This window comes from Lissotriton vulgaris, chromosome 5 (assembly GCF_964263255.1).
Source record: "Lissotriton vulgaris chromosome 5, aLisVul1.2, whole genome shotgun sequence".
In the NCBI taxonomy this organism is placed as follows: domain Eukaryota; kingdom Metazoa; phylum Chordata; class Amphibia; order Caudata; family Salamandridae; genus Lissotriton; species Lissotriton vulgaris.
In genome coordinates this window covers 1,026,029,917-1,026,046,871 of record NC_141693.1, presented here as the reverse complement: position 1 = coordinate 1,026,046,871, position 16,955 = coordinate 1,026,029,917, and the positions used below count along the sequence as shown (strand labels likewise).

Below are 16,955 nucleotides of genomic sequence, written 5' to 3'. Positions count from 1 at the left end.
TCCCTGTCTCTCAAGGTTTTTGCCGAAAAGGTTCTACAGTGCTTGCAGTCCTTTGGCACATGTTTAGGGTGGAGGCAATACAAACATTCCTTATGTGGATCCTCAGAATATAGTCTAGGTTTTCCACAGGATCTGCTGGGCCTGAAAGCCTCTTTTTAGAGCTTTCAGCAATAGTAGGCAAAATAAGTAACAGTACCTTAAATCCAGTAGAAAGAGACTTTCAGTTGCTCTCCTCATATGAAGGCGGTTGGAAATCTGAGGTATGATGGCTCTGCTGGGGAGTGTGATGTCAGGGCTGGCAGCAGATTGGCTTAGTTTTGGACCAAATAATGATGAGGTTTGGCTACCAAATATTATGGTTCCTTATGTGATTTTCTATGCAGTTCTAACTCTGATACTGCTGTGATCATTCGGTTACTGTGAGACTCCCACCATGACGATGGGAAAGATACAAGCATGTAAATCTATGAAAGATTCAATACTGGAGAATGAGCCAACAAACCAGAAATAAACAAAAGAGATGGGGGACATGTAACAGGCCAATACTGTAGGAGAGGAGCAAACACAAGAAGGTAGGACTTATAACTACAAGAAACCTTAGAGAAGAAAGCTTTTCGGAATGACACACTTTAACCAATTGGCAGCGGGGACACGGCTAAAGCCCATATAGTGTATACATCTGGTCTTGAAGACAACGCTGCATAACCAGATTTTCACCTGCTAGAACTTCACTTTGCTGGGGTGACCCAAACCAACTGGACCACACTAGGGGGGAACAGGGGGGCAGGGGGGGTCTAGGTGTTTAAACGGACTACAATTTCCATCACTCCCTGGGGCAGCGTCACCACATTCAAAAGCGCAAAATGTACTATCGAAACAAATGGAACAAAATCTCTCGCCATTAGTGCTAAGAACTTGCCCCAGTGAAAGCACGGGCCTTTATATGACTGATCTTACGGATATTGCGGGACTTGGGGGAGGCGAAGGCCTGGCGGGTAACGGGTAACCCCTGCATTAGCATGAACACACAATACACCCCAACCCACGAGTCAGGACACACAACTCCCTCAGAGCCACCAGTAAAAAGAACACTGGGAGGTGTAAGAAATAAAAAAAAGCACAGAGAGGAAAGAAGCCTAGCATCCCTGAATCGGGGATAAGGGATGCAAAACATCAACACATGCATCACTGATATACCTCACAGCACTAATTAGGACATATGCCAAAGGTTGGAGCACATATTTACTGACATTTTGCAGCCGATAATATGCAGATTGATTGAAATAGAAAAAGGCCTAGAGGATCTGTTAAAAAATAATTTTAAAAATCAGATGTAGTTTAGATGGCCAAATACACAATAGAAAGGAATAGTGAGTAATCAGTGGACAAGAACAGGGCCCCAGTAAAATCATCCCGGGATATATGTCCAAGGTGCACCCAGCAGCAAAAGGAGGAAGGGGGAAGGCGGGGCAATAACGACCCACCCCAGAGATACTATCACCCAAGATTCTAAGTCGAGGTTTCAAACACAATTATCCCACCACTTTGCCCATGGATAGCCAAATGAAGAAATATAGGAAGAGGCACCCGTGAACAGCTGAGACCAGATGTAAGTATAAGCATGACTGTTCAGGGCCCAAGGGAGGTAAGGCCTGTCAAACCGCCATTAGCAGGTGAAAACAGGCGTAAATTACACCTCCCTACAGAGGCTTGCCCATATGTTTTAACTCTGGCAAATATACCCGTATCAGAAGACGCCCAAAGGGAATCTACATGACATCTCATGGCTAAAGTCCTCCACTGGTTCAACAAAAACTCAAAGTGACCTCAGAACTGTAGCAAAAATATCATAATGGCTAGAAGAGTTGACTGGGTGGGCCATGCTCCAAAAACCATAGGCAGGAATTGCATTGCAGTGAACTTTAATGATCCTACAACAGTAGAAAATGAGTTACTTATCTGTAACTTCAGTTATCCAGTATTGGTATCTTTCATAGATTCACAGGCTTAGAATAATCACCGCTGACGAGGTAAGAGTCTCGTGGTACAATAAAACGTATATTATGGCTACAAACTTTCCATGTTTGCTTCCAGTCATCCGCCAGCCTTCCACTTCCCACGCATGTGCGGGTATATATGTAGCACATGGGGTGGTGTGATTTAATGCACTTTGATACCAATCAATAGTTGTTCGTTATATAGGTTTATACGCTTCCCTGAAGTGTACTGTTGTAAAGAGTTTGTGATTTGCAATTTATGAGGTTCTAATATTGAAATACTTCTGTAAAGCGCTGCAATACCATTTGCAGGGTCATGTTCGCGCTATAGAAAACACTAAATACAATAAAAAAAATTTTTTTAAAAAGTCATAATAACATTACACAATAGGCTACTATGGATAAAAAAAAGTCACTACATTAGCCTATCTTAGTCCTTTTGCAAAAAGAACCAAACTTGGAACACAGCCAATCAGGCTTCAGCACCCTCTTAGAGAGGGAAACCCTCAGATTTTCGCAGCACAAGTGGCAGTAAGTATACCATTATTATAAGATAAGCCTCTCCGGGGAGGAGGGTGGGTCGCATGTGAATCTGAAAGATACCAATACTGGATAACTGGAGTTACAGGTAAGCGACTCATTTTCTCATCCAGTATTGGGGTATCTTTCATATATTCACATGCTTAGAATCAGAATAGCTAGCATTAAACAATACTTGGATGTATAGTAGATGGTGGGCATCATAAGAAAACATAATAGATACCATGTAAAACAATAATACAGCCATATTTCCACTCTGATAAAGGGCAATTCATAAACATATGCACTAAATTATATGCAATAATGAGCCTATCAATCGCAAATCTCATATCCTCTTAATATAGAGGCTTACCTTATTTAAAAAGGTTTTGGAATACTGCATGGCCAACTGCTGACGCAGCCTCTGTTGCTAGATCCAGGCAATAATGCAGTGTATAATGCAGTGTAAATGTGTGCACACTTTTACAGGTTCCAGCACAGCAAATCTTTTCCAGTGACACACCGGCAAAAAGTGCAGTAGATGTGGATATTGCCCTAGTAGAGTGAGCCTTAGGTTTGTTAGATAACGGATGTCCAGCCTTGCAATTGCAGAATTGGATAGTGGATGCAATCCACCTTGAGATAGTGGACTTCGTTACTGCTTTCCTGGCCTTTGACCACCATAAGAAATAAATAACTGGTCGGATTTTCTGAAGGAAACAGTACGCAAAATGTAGAACTTCAAGCATCTTTTGACATCCAAGGTATGCAAGGATTTTTCCGCTGAGGAAGACGGATTAGGTTAGAAACATTGTAATATAACAAGCTCGTTGAAATGGAAAAAAAGGAACCTTGGGTATGAACGTGAGATTAGTTCTTAAAAGGACATAGTCATTGGTAAATTTCAAATACGGTTGTCTTATAATGAATGCCTGCATTTCACTTACTCTTCGAGAAGAGGTGAGTGCCAATAGGAGAGCTGTTTTCCATGAGAAATATTTTAACTCTGCTTTGTGAATGGGTTCAAATGGATGCTTCATTAGCTGCTGCAGTACTAGATTCAGTCTCCATTCCGGAGGAGGAGCCTTACTGGGAGGAAAAGTTCTGAAAAGCCCCTTCAGAAACTACTTAATGAGACGATTGGAAAAAAGGGATGCCGCCCCTGAGGATCGTCTGTAGTTAGAAATGGCCACTAGATGCAGTTTAACAGAAGCAAACATGAGACCAGATTTAGATAATGACAATAGATAAGGCAGAATCTTATCCAGAGGACATTTCAGAGGATGAATATTCCTGTTTCTGCACCAGCCACAAAATCTTTTCCATTTTAACTCATAAGTCCTCAACGTAAAAGGAGCTCTAACTCTAGACAGAATGTCTCTGCAGTCTCGAGGTAGATTCATCTCCTTGAACTCCGTGAAACCAGAAACCATGCATGAAGTTGCAGCTGAGCTGGACGAGGATGAAGAATCTGGCCTTTGCTCATTGTCAACAGGTTTGGTATTGTTGGAAGACGGAATGGTTTGCGCTCTGACAGAAGGAGAAGCTCTGTGAACCAGTGCGGACGTGGTCATTTCGGTGCAATTAGAATCATGCAGCATGGTTCTGTCTTGATCTTGCGTAGAAGTCTTGGAATCAGCGGAAAGGGAGGGAACGCGCAAGCAAAAATCCCCGTCCATCTCAGCATGAAGGCGTTCCCCCAAGAGCCCTTCTCCGGTTTCCAACTTGCACAGAATGGGCACTTCTGATTGTTCCTGGAGGAAAAGAGATCCAGATTTGGCTTGCCCCACTTCTGAAATACATTCTCTAGAACGGTTTGATCCAGCTCCCATTCGTGACAGGATTTCGACGTCCTGCTTAGAGTGTCGGCCAGGGTGTTGTGGATTCCTGGAAGATGTTCCACCTTGATCGTTATGTTGTGCGAAAGAAGCCACTCCCAAAGGCTTTGAGCCTTTAGAGACAGAATGTGAGACCGGGTACCCCCTTGCTTGTTTAGATAATGCATGCAAGTGGTGTTGTCGGTTCTGATCAGAACCGTTGATCCTTGAAGTATTGGAAGAAAAGACTGAAGTGCCAGGAAAATGGCTCGAAGCTCCAGGAAATTGATGTGCATCTTTGCCATTGCTGCAGAGATCCTGAAGATGTGCACCCCACAGCTCTAGGGAGGCATCTGTTGTGAGGAAGAAATCCGGTACTACAGTTTGAAAGGTGAGTCCGACTGAGGCATTTTTGGAAAGCCTCCACCAGGAAAGAGTTTCTCTGGAGTTACTTGAACTATGTCATGGAAAGACCCTGAGATTTGGAGCCACTGACTGTCCAGCTCCTCTTGAATTGGTCTCATTTTCAGTCGGGTATGAGGCACTAGCAGAATCACTGATGACAGTATTCTCAGAAACGACTTGATCATCCACACAGAAGCGAACTTTCTTTTTAGGAGGTCTGATGCCAGAGAAATAAGGCGAGATTGCCTTTATTTGGACAAGAATGCTATGTCTCGAATGGAATCCAGCATTGCTCCTAGAAATTGGATCATTTGGGAAGGATAGAGGACTGACTTTTGGACATTCAGAGATAGTCCTAGAGAACGAAAAACCTGAAGGGATTTTGCTGTTGCATGAGAAGCCCGATGAAAAGAAGGAGCCTTTATTAGCCAATCATCCAAATACGGGGATAATTGGATGCCCAGTAGCCTGAGATGAGCTGCTACTAGAGCGAGGAATTTGGTAAAGACTCTTGGAGCTGAGCATAGGCCAAATTGGAGGACTTTGAATTTGAAATGTAAACCTGCCACAGTAAATCTTAGGAATTTTCGGTGTTAGGGACGGATTGGGATGTGGAAGTACGCATCCTGGAGATCCAACGTTGTCATGAAGTCCGCATGATCCAAAAGCTGAAGGATTTCCTGTAGTGTCACCATGCGGAATGACTTTCTGAAGGTATTTGTTCAGTTTTCTTAGATCCAAGATTGGTCTCTATTGCCAGACTTTTTTCTTATGAGAAAAAAGCGAGACTAAAATCCCTTCCCCACTTGAGAACGAGGCACTTTCTCTATCGCTCCCTTCAAAAGCATGTTTTTTTTCTTTCTGAGCACAGCAAGATGCAGTGGGTTTTTCTTCAGAGGTGGATGAGGAGGGGGGAATTGATAAACTCCAGGGTGTGACCAAATTTGATAATATCCAGAACCCATTTGTCTGTGGTTATTTTCTCCCAATTTTCGATACGCTTGGATATATTTGGAATTTTGTATACTTGTGGCATATCTGGTGCAGGTGTTACAAGATTGTCACTGTTTTCTAGCAGAGTCTCTGCCTTGAGGTTGGCGTCTTCTGCCTTGTTGTCTGTAAGCAGCCGCTGGGGGATTCCTATAGGGCTGCTGTTGTTGCTGCTGATGGTATCCATATCTACCGTGACCACCTTGTTGTAGGTATTTTTTATATCCTTCACGAAAGAAATATGAGCCTCTGCCTCTTCTCCCCGAAACTGCGTTTTCTATACTGCAAGGTACCCAATGCCCTAGCTTATCCGTATATTTTTTGATTTCCTGCAATGCATAATCTATGTGCTTGCCAAATATTAGGTCTCCATCAAAGGGCATATCCAGATTCTTTGTTTGGACCTCTGGGCGAAAGTTAGTAGACTTCAGTAAACCCTGACGTCAAAGGGTCGCTGCTCCAGCAAGTTGGCGAAAACCCAAAGAAGCCATTTCCTTGGAGAGAGAGATCGATAATCTCTGAAGCAGCCCTTTCGCCCTCCAGAAGTATTTTCCTCGCTTCCTGCTTTTTATCTTCGGGCAGATACTAAAGATAAGGTAAAATGTCTGACCATAATTGTTGGTCGTATCTGCCAAAAATCGCTAAAGAATTTGTGGCACTAACTGTAGCGCCCGCCATGGTGGTAAAGCATTAACCAATGTTGTCAAGGCACCTACCATCCTTGTCTGGTGGAGCAGTTATTGGGAAAGATGGATTTCGAGATTTCCGTTGGGCCGCCTGTGAGATGACGGAATCAGGTCTAGGGTCCCCAGAAAGGCAGGCAGGAGCATCATCTGGCGCCTTATATTTCTTGTCAATTTTAGGGAGAATCGCCGGAATTGAGAAGTAAGTTTTCATTATCTTCGCCCATTCTTCCCAAATGTGACCTATAATCGGAATTGAACGAACCTATTTTCTGCTCTGATCCTTAACATCATAAAAAAACTCAGTTTTCTGTACCGGTATTGGCAGATGGAATCTAGTAGCTGCCCCTTACATGATAGCATGAAAACCTCCTATATCTCCAGGAGGGGCGTCAACAGCTTGGGGGACTGGCGAGGCTGGCGTTGGAATTAAATATTCATCCCATTCATCCGCAGTCGTGGGTGAGTTTGGTATTTCTCCTTCTTCAGCCACCGTATCACCATCATCATCATCCTGAAGGAAATGATTAGGCAGAGCTACCCGAGGTACTGAGGCAGGGGCAGCAGGAGTCAGAACCTGCAAAGCTGTAGGTGCAGGGCTTTGTTCCGGAACAGATAACAGTGGAAAGCGTGTATTATAGTCTCTAAACATTGCTGTGAGATCTTGCATCAAAGCAGCAGGCATTTGAACCATAGGTTCTTGTTGAAAAGATCCCGGAGGGCCTCTTAAAGATTCGCAGGGTTTATAGTATTCCTCCTAGTCTTCATCTTCTTGATATTTTATTCGGAGCCGAGAAGGGTCATGTGCTCGACCAAAAGGGCCTTCATCATCTGAATCCTCCAGATAGTGACTAGGAGGTAAAGGTGAGATGTGTGACACATCCTGATAGAATTGCCTTGAAGATGACATTTTAGAGGTCAAAACTGGCGTAATTTGTAGAGATGTAGGCCTTTTACGCATCAGGGTTGATGAAATATACATGGACGGCGAGTCAGTATCCGTTGAAATCGCCTTTATTTAGGATACCGACGAAGTTGAAATCATTGAGGTCGTCGACGGAAAAACCATCGTCGAATATGTTGACGAGAGTACTATCATCTTCGACGGGTGGGCTCCTTGATGATAGTATCGTCGACGGTGGAGTCGTCAACGTAATCTGTAACATCGTTGATGGTGTACTAGTCGACGAAAGATGAATCTTCGTCAATGGGAGCGACGTCGAAGTAGGCGTCGACGAGATAGGCATCTCCGACGGCGAAGAAATACTCGCCGACTGAGTTCTCTTCGTCGCCGCTGACGAATCACTCACCTTCTGAGGAGATTTCATTGTCGACGGAGCAGTTTTCAACGTCAACGGAGGCTCAGAAAGGGATTTTGAGGCAGTTTTCAGAGAAACTTAGAAAAAGGAGGACGTATCTTTTTTTGAGGAACAATGACCAGTCTCAGATTGAGATTTCTTCAGGGGCTTACTCTGTCTCTCAGGTGGATCTCCAGATCTATCCCTCTTCTTGGCCAAAGGGGTTGACGCCTGGGGACTCACTCTACCTTCATCTCCAGATACCACGTCAGTTGAAGCCTTCAACTTCTCCAACCAAACCAAAAGTCTTCCTTCTCTGTCCTTCAAGGTCTTGGCAGGAAAGGTTCTACAGATCCTGCAATCCTTGACCTTGTGAGCTGGGTAAAGGCAGTAAATACATTCTTTATGTGGACCCTCAAAGTGCAATCTCTTCTATCCACATGAAGAAGAAGGCAAGAACAAGCTTTTCTTTGAAGAATCGGACATAATTTCTCACAAAGAAGCCAAAGTTAAGGAAAAAACTGAGCAGAGCTCAGGGAGACTCCCTGTCACACGAGGTGTGGTAGAAAATCTGAGGATTTGCCTCTCTGTGGAAGGTTCTAAGAGAGTGCTGCAGCCTGATTGGCTGTGTTCCAGGTTTGGTTCTTTTTGCAAAAGGACTAAGATAGGCTAATGTAGTGACTTTGCTGTCCATAGTAGCATATTGTGTAATGTTATTATAACTATAATGTTTATGTTTTATTGTACCGCGAGACTCCCACCTCGTCGGCGGGGATGATTCTAAGCATGTGAATCTATGAAAGATACTCCAATACTGGATAAGGAGAATTATTGAGAACGCTACCTATGACAACTCACATTGGATCACAGATTACCGCTCTCCCCAAGTTTTTTCTATAGACCTATAAGACAATGGGACATGGAGATAGGGCAGAGGCATCTAACCATCCCTGAAAGTAAAAATAATCATTATAACAGGGCCCAATGTTACTATTTAAACTTTCAGAATTCACATAATCGCTTAGCCCCCTTATGAGACCTGGAATAGTGTCATTGACTGTGTGGTACCCCCTTAGCTGGGAGGGAACGGACCCAAAATGACTCTTGCCTCAAATGAAGAATGGGATTAAAACCCTCGATACCTTGAGGGTAAAGTTCAGGGCATTGAATATGGCAGGATTAAGGCAGAAATTGGGGAACACAGATTTGCGGGGGTACTGTGGATAAACATGACATAGTACGTTTACAGGAAACTTGGGCCACAGAAACCATATTTTTAGATGGATACCGTTACTTTTAAACAATGGTGCGGCCCACATGGGCGGGGAGAGCAAGTGGTGGCTTATAAACCTTGGTCACCAACACTTTTATTCCTAAAGTGCTTAGATTTCTAGATGCTCCCCCTTTTTTTCCATATATTACTCCACAAGGACTTTGAAGACTGGAATTGCCCTCCCCACTTTTCTCATAACCAGCACAGGAACACGTTTAATAGATTATTAATAATTCAAAACTTACCTATATTAAATAAGAGCAACCCTGATACAGGGCGAATGGTAAAAACTTTTGGGGACCATGTTAATGGTTCCACCTTAGATTATATAGCGGCCTCAAGGGATTCAGTAATCTGTTCATACACAGAGATATAACTTTCGCAAACTTTAGTGACCATGCATTCCTGACAGGCTCCATTAAATGGGATGGGCCCAACAAGCATGCAACTAAGGCGCCAAAACAGGTAATTGCGAGAATGAATGGTTATACTCTTAAGTGAGAGAAAATTGATAAAGAGGAATTCTTCCTGCAGATATTGGCTGAGATTAATACTGAAATGTTTCTCTGTTTAAACAATAATACTGAGCCAACACAGCTACTGAAGGCTTTCGCCGGTATACTGGACTGTATAAAAACAAAATTGATGCGCTCCACACATCACAACCAGGTATCTTCCCCAAGTTGGTTTGAAGCTGCATGAACTCGCTCCCTTAAAAATTTACATGCCGCACTTAGGGTTACCCCAAGAGACTTGAAAGCAGTCAGAACCTGCGCAAGCAATAAAGAAGCACGTAACATCAGAATCCAAACCTTAAGAGAGAATGCATGGGACGCACTTACAGCAGCAGCAGAAACGAATAATAGTCAGACCTTCTGAAAGAGATTAATGCCCCCTTCCTTGCTGAAGACCAAGCATTAATGCTAGAACTCCATGTTGGACAGGAAGCCTGGGTGCATCATTTTAGTGAAATATTTGAACTAATCAAAGAGGTCCCCCAGATGCCGGATCAGGGATCCATGATTAATATTTTACCACTGGTTTATCACAGAATAGGGGAAACTTGGATTAACGCAGTCCGCCCCTGCTAAGGCCCCATGGCCTAAAGGGGTGCCGATAGGTGTATTTCTGGCCCATCAAGACATATGGTATCCCCTCCTGACAAATACTTTTAACACCATAGCCAAAGTGGGTCCCCCAGAATCCTGGAAGAAGAGCATATTAATTCCCATCTATAAAGAGAGAGATAAAAGCTTGCACTGTGATTATAGGCACCTTTCACTGTTAGATTGGACAGTTAAATTAATGGGCTGACTATTGTTAAACAGGCTAGAGGATTGGGGGGAGGACCGTAAACTATGAATTCCAGTGCATTACAGTTTCAAAAGAGGTAGAGGGACCATTGATCAGTGCCTAAATTTAAGCCTGGTCATGGCCAAATGCACAATAGCTAAGAAGGGAAACATCTATCTGGCCTTCATGAGCCTCTCAGCAGTCTTTGACTGCATGTCACATCCCGAATTATGGACTGTTATGGAAACAATGGGCATAGAGGAACCCATAATAGTCTTCATCAGTCAGATATACATGGCTACTTTCCGGTACGGTAGGAAGGGGTATGCATGAGGCCATTTAAAATCCCGAGGGGGTTAGCCAGTGTTGCGTTCTCTCTCCTTTCCTGTTCTCGCTCTATACTAATGGAGTGAGGGCCACACCGTTGGTGTCTACAACGGACATCCCACACATAAAAGCCGCCCCCTCTTCCCATCCTTCTATACACAGATGATGTGGTTTGATTTGCAATAAAGGAAAAGGCACTGCAGACCCTGATCAATGCCTATACTAATTTAATGAAACAAATGGACCTTAAAGTCAATGAGGCAAATAAAAAACACTAATACTAGTGGCAGGACAGAGGCTAAAGAAACATCTATCATTTCATATAGAAGCACGCAGATTGGCGGTTGTCCATACCGTCCCTTATCTGGGGATCTGTTTTGATGAAAAGTTAACACCATACAGCATGGTAGCAAATAGAGGTTTATCTTTTGAATAGATTATAATGGCCAGCTTCAGCTTTACTAAAACAATTGAGGTCTAAACCAATCCCAGAAATCCTGAAGGTTTTGAAGGCCAAAGCAGTATCAGTGGCCACATATGGAGCAGGTATCTGGGCAATGACAGATGTTCATACCATACAGTGTATCGAGGATGGTTTATATAAAATATTACTCTCCCTCCCGCGGTCATGCTCAAATTATAGCTGCCACAGTGTATTGGGGTACTCATTTATTTGTGACATCATACGTTTAGCACCACTTACATTGTGCCACTCTATTTGGAGGCGAGAGACTAAAATTAATACAAAACATCCAGAGTGATTACCTAAAATTGGATCATGTTGATCAAATTAAATGGTTGCATTACGTAAAAATCACCTTAGGGGCACTGGGTCTTTGTAAACTTTATAAAAATCCAACTAGCTGGAGGCTGCTTTCCAAAGCCAAACTGAAGAATAACTTCTGCCTCAAAGCCATTCGGCACAGAAGGGACGCCCATCATCTGAAACCCTCAGGGAACCTTAACCAATCAACCCTCAGGATAATCATTCCTACTTGGTACAGGTTTCCAACTTACAACACCGTTTTATATTATTAAGATTCTGCTTAAATTATATACCCTTGATGTTCTGGCACCTGGGCAATAGGCACTCATTACAAGACTTATCTATAAGCCCATGTGTCGGTTCATCCCCACAATCAGATTTGCATCTGGTTTTCTTTTGTAAATTTTATGGAGTCTAGGAAAAAATATATTTTACCTCTTGTACGGAAATAGACAATGTTGGGTAGCACTTTACTTTATACAAATGCTTAAAGACCAGTTTGTGTGCAATTGCAGTGTCATTTTTGTGGTCAGCCTTAAGGCGGAGGAGAACTCAGTTGACTCCTGGTCTATTAGAGAAAAGCCAAAGTGGATAACATTTTACAATCTTTAATATGGAATCAGATTTTCTAATTAGACTTGGTTTTACCATTTTTAAGATGGAAAGTAACTTTTATGACATGATCTGTGTATGATAAAATGGTTTATAATTATGTACTTTTTATGCAAGTGACTGATTACGAAACAAAGGAATTTTGATTATGACGACATCGCAAGCACGCTGCCTAGGCTGGACTTAAAATGGCAGGTCTCCATGCAAAGATACAGTGTGTGACTGTAATAAAAGAGGAGTGTGACCGTAATGTGGACGAGAGCAGCTCCACTAAACCTAATTTGATGATTAATGGACATTTTGCACTGTAATGAAAAGGAGGAATATTTGCCATAACTGACCAGATCCAAACCAGACGCGTGGCATATGTGGAGAAATTAGGACTACCTCACAAGGCTAGTGAAGAATTATTTCAGGAAAATGGGGTAGAAACTGCACAGAGTGCCCATTAATCGAATCAGACTACAGCAATTCGATACATAGCACAACAGACATTAAGGGATATATTCCAGGGGATACTAGAAACAGTTTTCAGCTCTCCTGCTGTAACAGTGATGTCCTTGCTCACAAATAAGTTATGGTTTGTTGGGATATATTCCAGGGGATACTAGAAACAGTTTTCAGCTCTCCTGCTGTAACAGTGATGTCCTTGCTCACAAATAAGTTATGGTTTGTTGCAGGTGTTTTATTTAGATTTCACAATTTAATGACTTTGCTCTGCTACGGTTTTTCTAAAACATAGAAACGCATATCACATTGGCTGGTGATGTCCAGGTGGTGAACAAGACTTTTTTCTCAGAGTAAATTAACATTAAGTCTCTCTTCTCATCGAAGAGCAAAAGAAAACACAAACCTTCTGAAAAGCTCCTTCCTCTGCTCCATAATCCAAGGTCTTCCATAGAATCCTGAAAAAATAAATGCTGTTACTATCAAACTACGGACCTGTGCAAAAAAAAACGACCATATTATTGAATAAAATAACCTTCAGCAAAACCAGCAGATGTAGTTTTGAAAAGCTGGTGCCACACACCCCCTACAACCTTGTCATCAATCATATCATTTCAGAAGTTACCATCATTATCAGTGCATGGCATAGTCATGAGTTATAGATACTTCAGAGAACAAGTTAATTCAGATAAACTGGTGAATTTCAGAGGCTTTGTTCATTTAAAACTGTATGTTTTTACTGACATTTTTACCTAACTACAACAGCTCTTTAACATTTGTATTTTTTTCCCAGAGAATTTCTACGTTTTTTCTTTAAAATCTATCTTAACATATTATACAATTCCTAACTACGTAGTCCCTTTACCTTTTCTTTTTTTCAATGCATTTAAAGGTTTTTTAAACAAGGATGTCCATTGCTTGCATTTGGAAGAAGGGCCTGGCATGTGGCTAGACCCTGCGTCAAGCCCACCGAAGGTGCCCTTATGTCCGCAGCACATGGCTTTCAGTCATGCGCAGTGTACATTTGTTCTCGCAGGGCCCAGCCGCAAACACACAGACTTACTGATTTTGTCAAAGAGTAAAACACCAAAATATTAAAAAAAGTATAAATTACATACACACATCTTGATATAGATATATCTCTGTTGAAGATCTATCATCTTTCTGAAAAAATCACCACTAATTGTAATCAACTGTATAATTCACAAAATGCAATGTTAAATAAAAGTGTTAAGAAATAAGATGTTCAAAAAAGTTTTAATCAAATCAACATGTCAGAGTTTTTCTTTTAACATTTCTCAGCCCACAAAATGCAATCATAAAAACAAGCACAAGAGGGCCTTGTAATCATAAATAAAACGACCCACAAGGAGGCCTTGCCCTCCAGCGGATGAGCAATGAGTTCCAGCTAGCAGTGCTATAAAAAATAATGGGTAAGCCCTTACTGTGGTCATAGATTTGATGTTGCTGGGAGGCTGATGCACTCCCTGCGGTCCCCAAAAACATAAATAAAGGACTCAGTGTACCCTCTCTAGTCTAGGGACAAAACCAAGCTTAAAAAAATATAAACAATAAGCCCTTGTAGGGCATTATATGGTGATCCTTAGCGGAGCAGTAAGTAGCTCATGCTGCTCATTTATTCTGCTATTTTGAGGTCTCGCCTTGGCAGCGCGTGTGCTGTCTCAGCGAGACCCAAAGTAATCTGTATGTTGGCTTAAACTTCATGTAATCTGTTTTTCCGCTTCCTATTGGCTTACTTGTGTGTTGTTGTTATCTCCCTTTCTCTTGGCTGTTGGTCATTTGCTAACTTCCTTGTAGTCCCGATACAGCGGTGCCCAACTACAGTTAGTTCGCTCTGCTCGCACTTCCTTTAATTGAAGGGCAGTGTGCCATGTGTTTTTCACGCTGTAGCATTCCTTTGTAATTGGAGACTTTTGAGCAGCTGGCTAGTTTTTGTTGTGCGATTCCTACGCTCCTCCACCCCACCGTCTCTGCTTTCACTCCCCCTCAGTCAGAGGGGGGTTGTGCTGCTGTATGAGGCATTTTTATCAGCAAGGCTCTCTTTCATGCTGCCGCGCTGGTTCTGCTTTCATTCTTGTATATATTTACGCTGCTCCTCCACCCCGCCACTCTCCCTCCCCCCTCCATTTCAATCAATCACGGGCTCCAACTTATACTTGCATCACAGCAGAGCCACATCCTCACGGAGCCAACGCTGACAGATCGAATGGTGGCTATTAATGGGGACCAAGCAACTTTGGGCCAGAAAATGGAAACCTTGGACAATAAGTTGGACACGGTCACGATCGAGATGGGGTTGATGCAAGCGGATCTCACAAAGGCCAACGAAGAGGTGAAAACTCTAGAGCTCAAGACTGCCAGCTTGATTGATGATGTGAACTTGCAACAATAAGAAGTACGTGATCTCAAGGCCTCAAGCGTCCTCGTAGATCAAAAGCTGGATGACTATGAGGGCAGGGCCAGGCACAACAACGTCCGCATTCTTGGGGTGCCCGTGAAATCTGAGGGGCAAACGCCGGACCTCTTTGTTGAAAATATTGTCCTCAATCATCTCAAACCTAAAGGCTTTAGTAATTTTTTACGGTCAAATATGCGCACAGTGTCCCCGGTGGCAGGCCTCGCCCGGGGGCGCCTCCCAGACCTATGATAGCCAGGGTCCTGAACTTTCGTGACCGAGACGTGATTTTGCAGGCGGCTCGAGCCGGGCCCCCTTTGAAATTCGAGAATGCTACTCTCTCATTCTTCCCGGATTTTACCCAGCAGGTGCAAAAGCAACGTCAGGGCTTCTTATCGGTGAAGAAGAAATTGAGGGACAAAGGACTAAAATATGCTATGATGTTTCCGACCCGGCTCCAGGTGGAGCTCAACGGCAAGGCCTGGTTCTTCGACAACCCCGAGGTGGCGGCAGACTGGATGGACAGCAAACACGTGACGGTGGCGGAGAGTAGAGACCGGAGCGAAGCCGACGAACAATAGACCAGTACATCATGGTGTTTGTTGGGCATTACAATAGCATGTTATTGACGGGGTGGGGAGGCTGTGCCCCTGATTTGCCGCATTAGTAAGAAACCATTTTAGTCGTACCTGAACAGCGTAGCAGTGGTGGTGCGGGGGAAGGGGGGGTGTTGGCGGGTTTGTTTGGGTCCTCCTTCTATTTTCTACTTTTAGTTAGTTGTAGATAATAGTTGGGGCGACAGGCACACTGCTAGTTGGGGACGAGCATAGGCTACATGAAGGGGTGTAGGGTGGAAGGAAGAGGGGATGAAGGTTGTTTTTTTTTTCCTTAATTGAGACTAACATGTGCATCACTATTAGCAATTGGTTGTGGTTTTTTTATTTGTGCATCAGGTGACCTTGATATGTCAGTCAGTCAAAAGTCTTTATTTCGGTTAATTAAAATCATAAAAAAGCAGCAGCAAACATACATACAAGTTGCAATAAAAATCCAGGATGTAGTATACAAATAGATAGGTGTGCAAAGTTTTAACAGCTGTTCCTACATATAGACAATATTTACAATTCATGATTTGTGCATATAATGAGCTTTATAGCACCACTAAGGGAGCTGCAATTTAAAACAATACTATGTACAAATAAAAATTGTGCAAGATTTTGCAGAAGTTCATATATATATACACAATATTTACAATTCATGATTTGTGCAAATGTCAAACTTTGTAACACCACATTAAAAACAAATGCAATTTAAACGGAAGTGCAACTGTTGTTTTCATAATTTATCACTGAATTCCCCCTACTCCTCCTACTGTGCTTTAAAGTAAACAGGTGTTCATGCTTTTTCTATTAATCCTCACTGCAGCCACCAGGAAACTTGCTACACTGAAAATGGTATGCACACTACTCAAAAGTTGCAAGTATAGGAGGGCTGGTCTTACTTGCAAGAAGCCTGTTTCTCGTAGTATTGAGAGTAGAAATTTTTTGCGAGCCACAGAAAACTTTTCACAGAACAGAATTAAATTAAGTGTATCTTGTGTGGAAAAATTATCACAGGAGCAAGGTGCAGAATCTTCGGGTTTAGCCCAGTGGGGAAAAAAAACCAAAGTAAGGTGTATTAAATTAAACCTAAATCTAATCAACAAAAAACGGTGGAAAGGATTCGTAACAATCTTTAAATAAGGTTCTATTAAAGTGGACGTCTGTAAAAGATAAATACTTCTTGCACCCCTTTTTTTAAGCTCCTCTTCCTCCCTCTCTGCCTCCAGCAGTGTTCTAAAGTTGTGTTTGATCCAAACCACGTCCTCTTTCTTAATTCCCTCTGGGGCTGTATATAATTCAGGTCGACCCAGTCTGACACACGCCGCTCTAACGTATGCCAGCCATGGGATTTCCTCTGCTTTCGCCAGAGCTAGGCAGTCTTTGAGGATAAGATGGTTGAGATGCCTGCACACTGGTAGATTCCGCGAATACAACACTAGCAACCCGAATTGAAAGTAGGCATCTTCAAAATGTTATGGAAGTCTTTCTTCCTTACTTTTTTTCTCCCCTT

The 16,955-nt window shown here is 42.7% G+C and overlaps 1 protein-coding gene across 2 annotated transcripts in view; it reads right to left on the bottom strand.

The window, feature by feature from the left end:
* The window catches only part of OGA (O-GlcNAcase), a 548,350-nt gene that overhangs the window by 462,537 nt on the left and 68,858 nt on the right, over positions 1-16,955 (bottom strand). For both annotated transcript variants that reach the window (XM_086922657.1, XM_086922658.1), the window contains exon 2: positions 12,834-12,885. In XM_086922657.1, the coding sequence (XP_086778783.1) occupies positions 12,834-12,885 (52 nt within the window). The remainder of the gene's footprint in view (positions 1-12,833; positions 12,886-16,955) is intronic.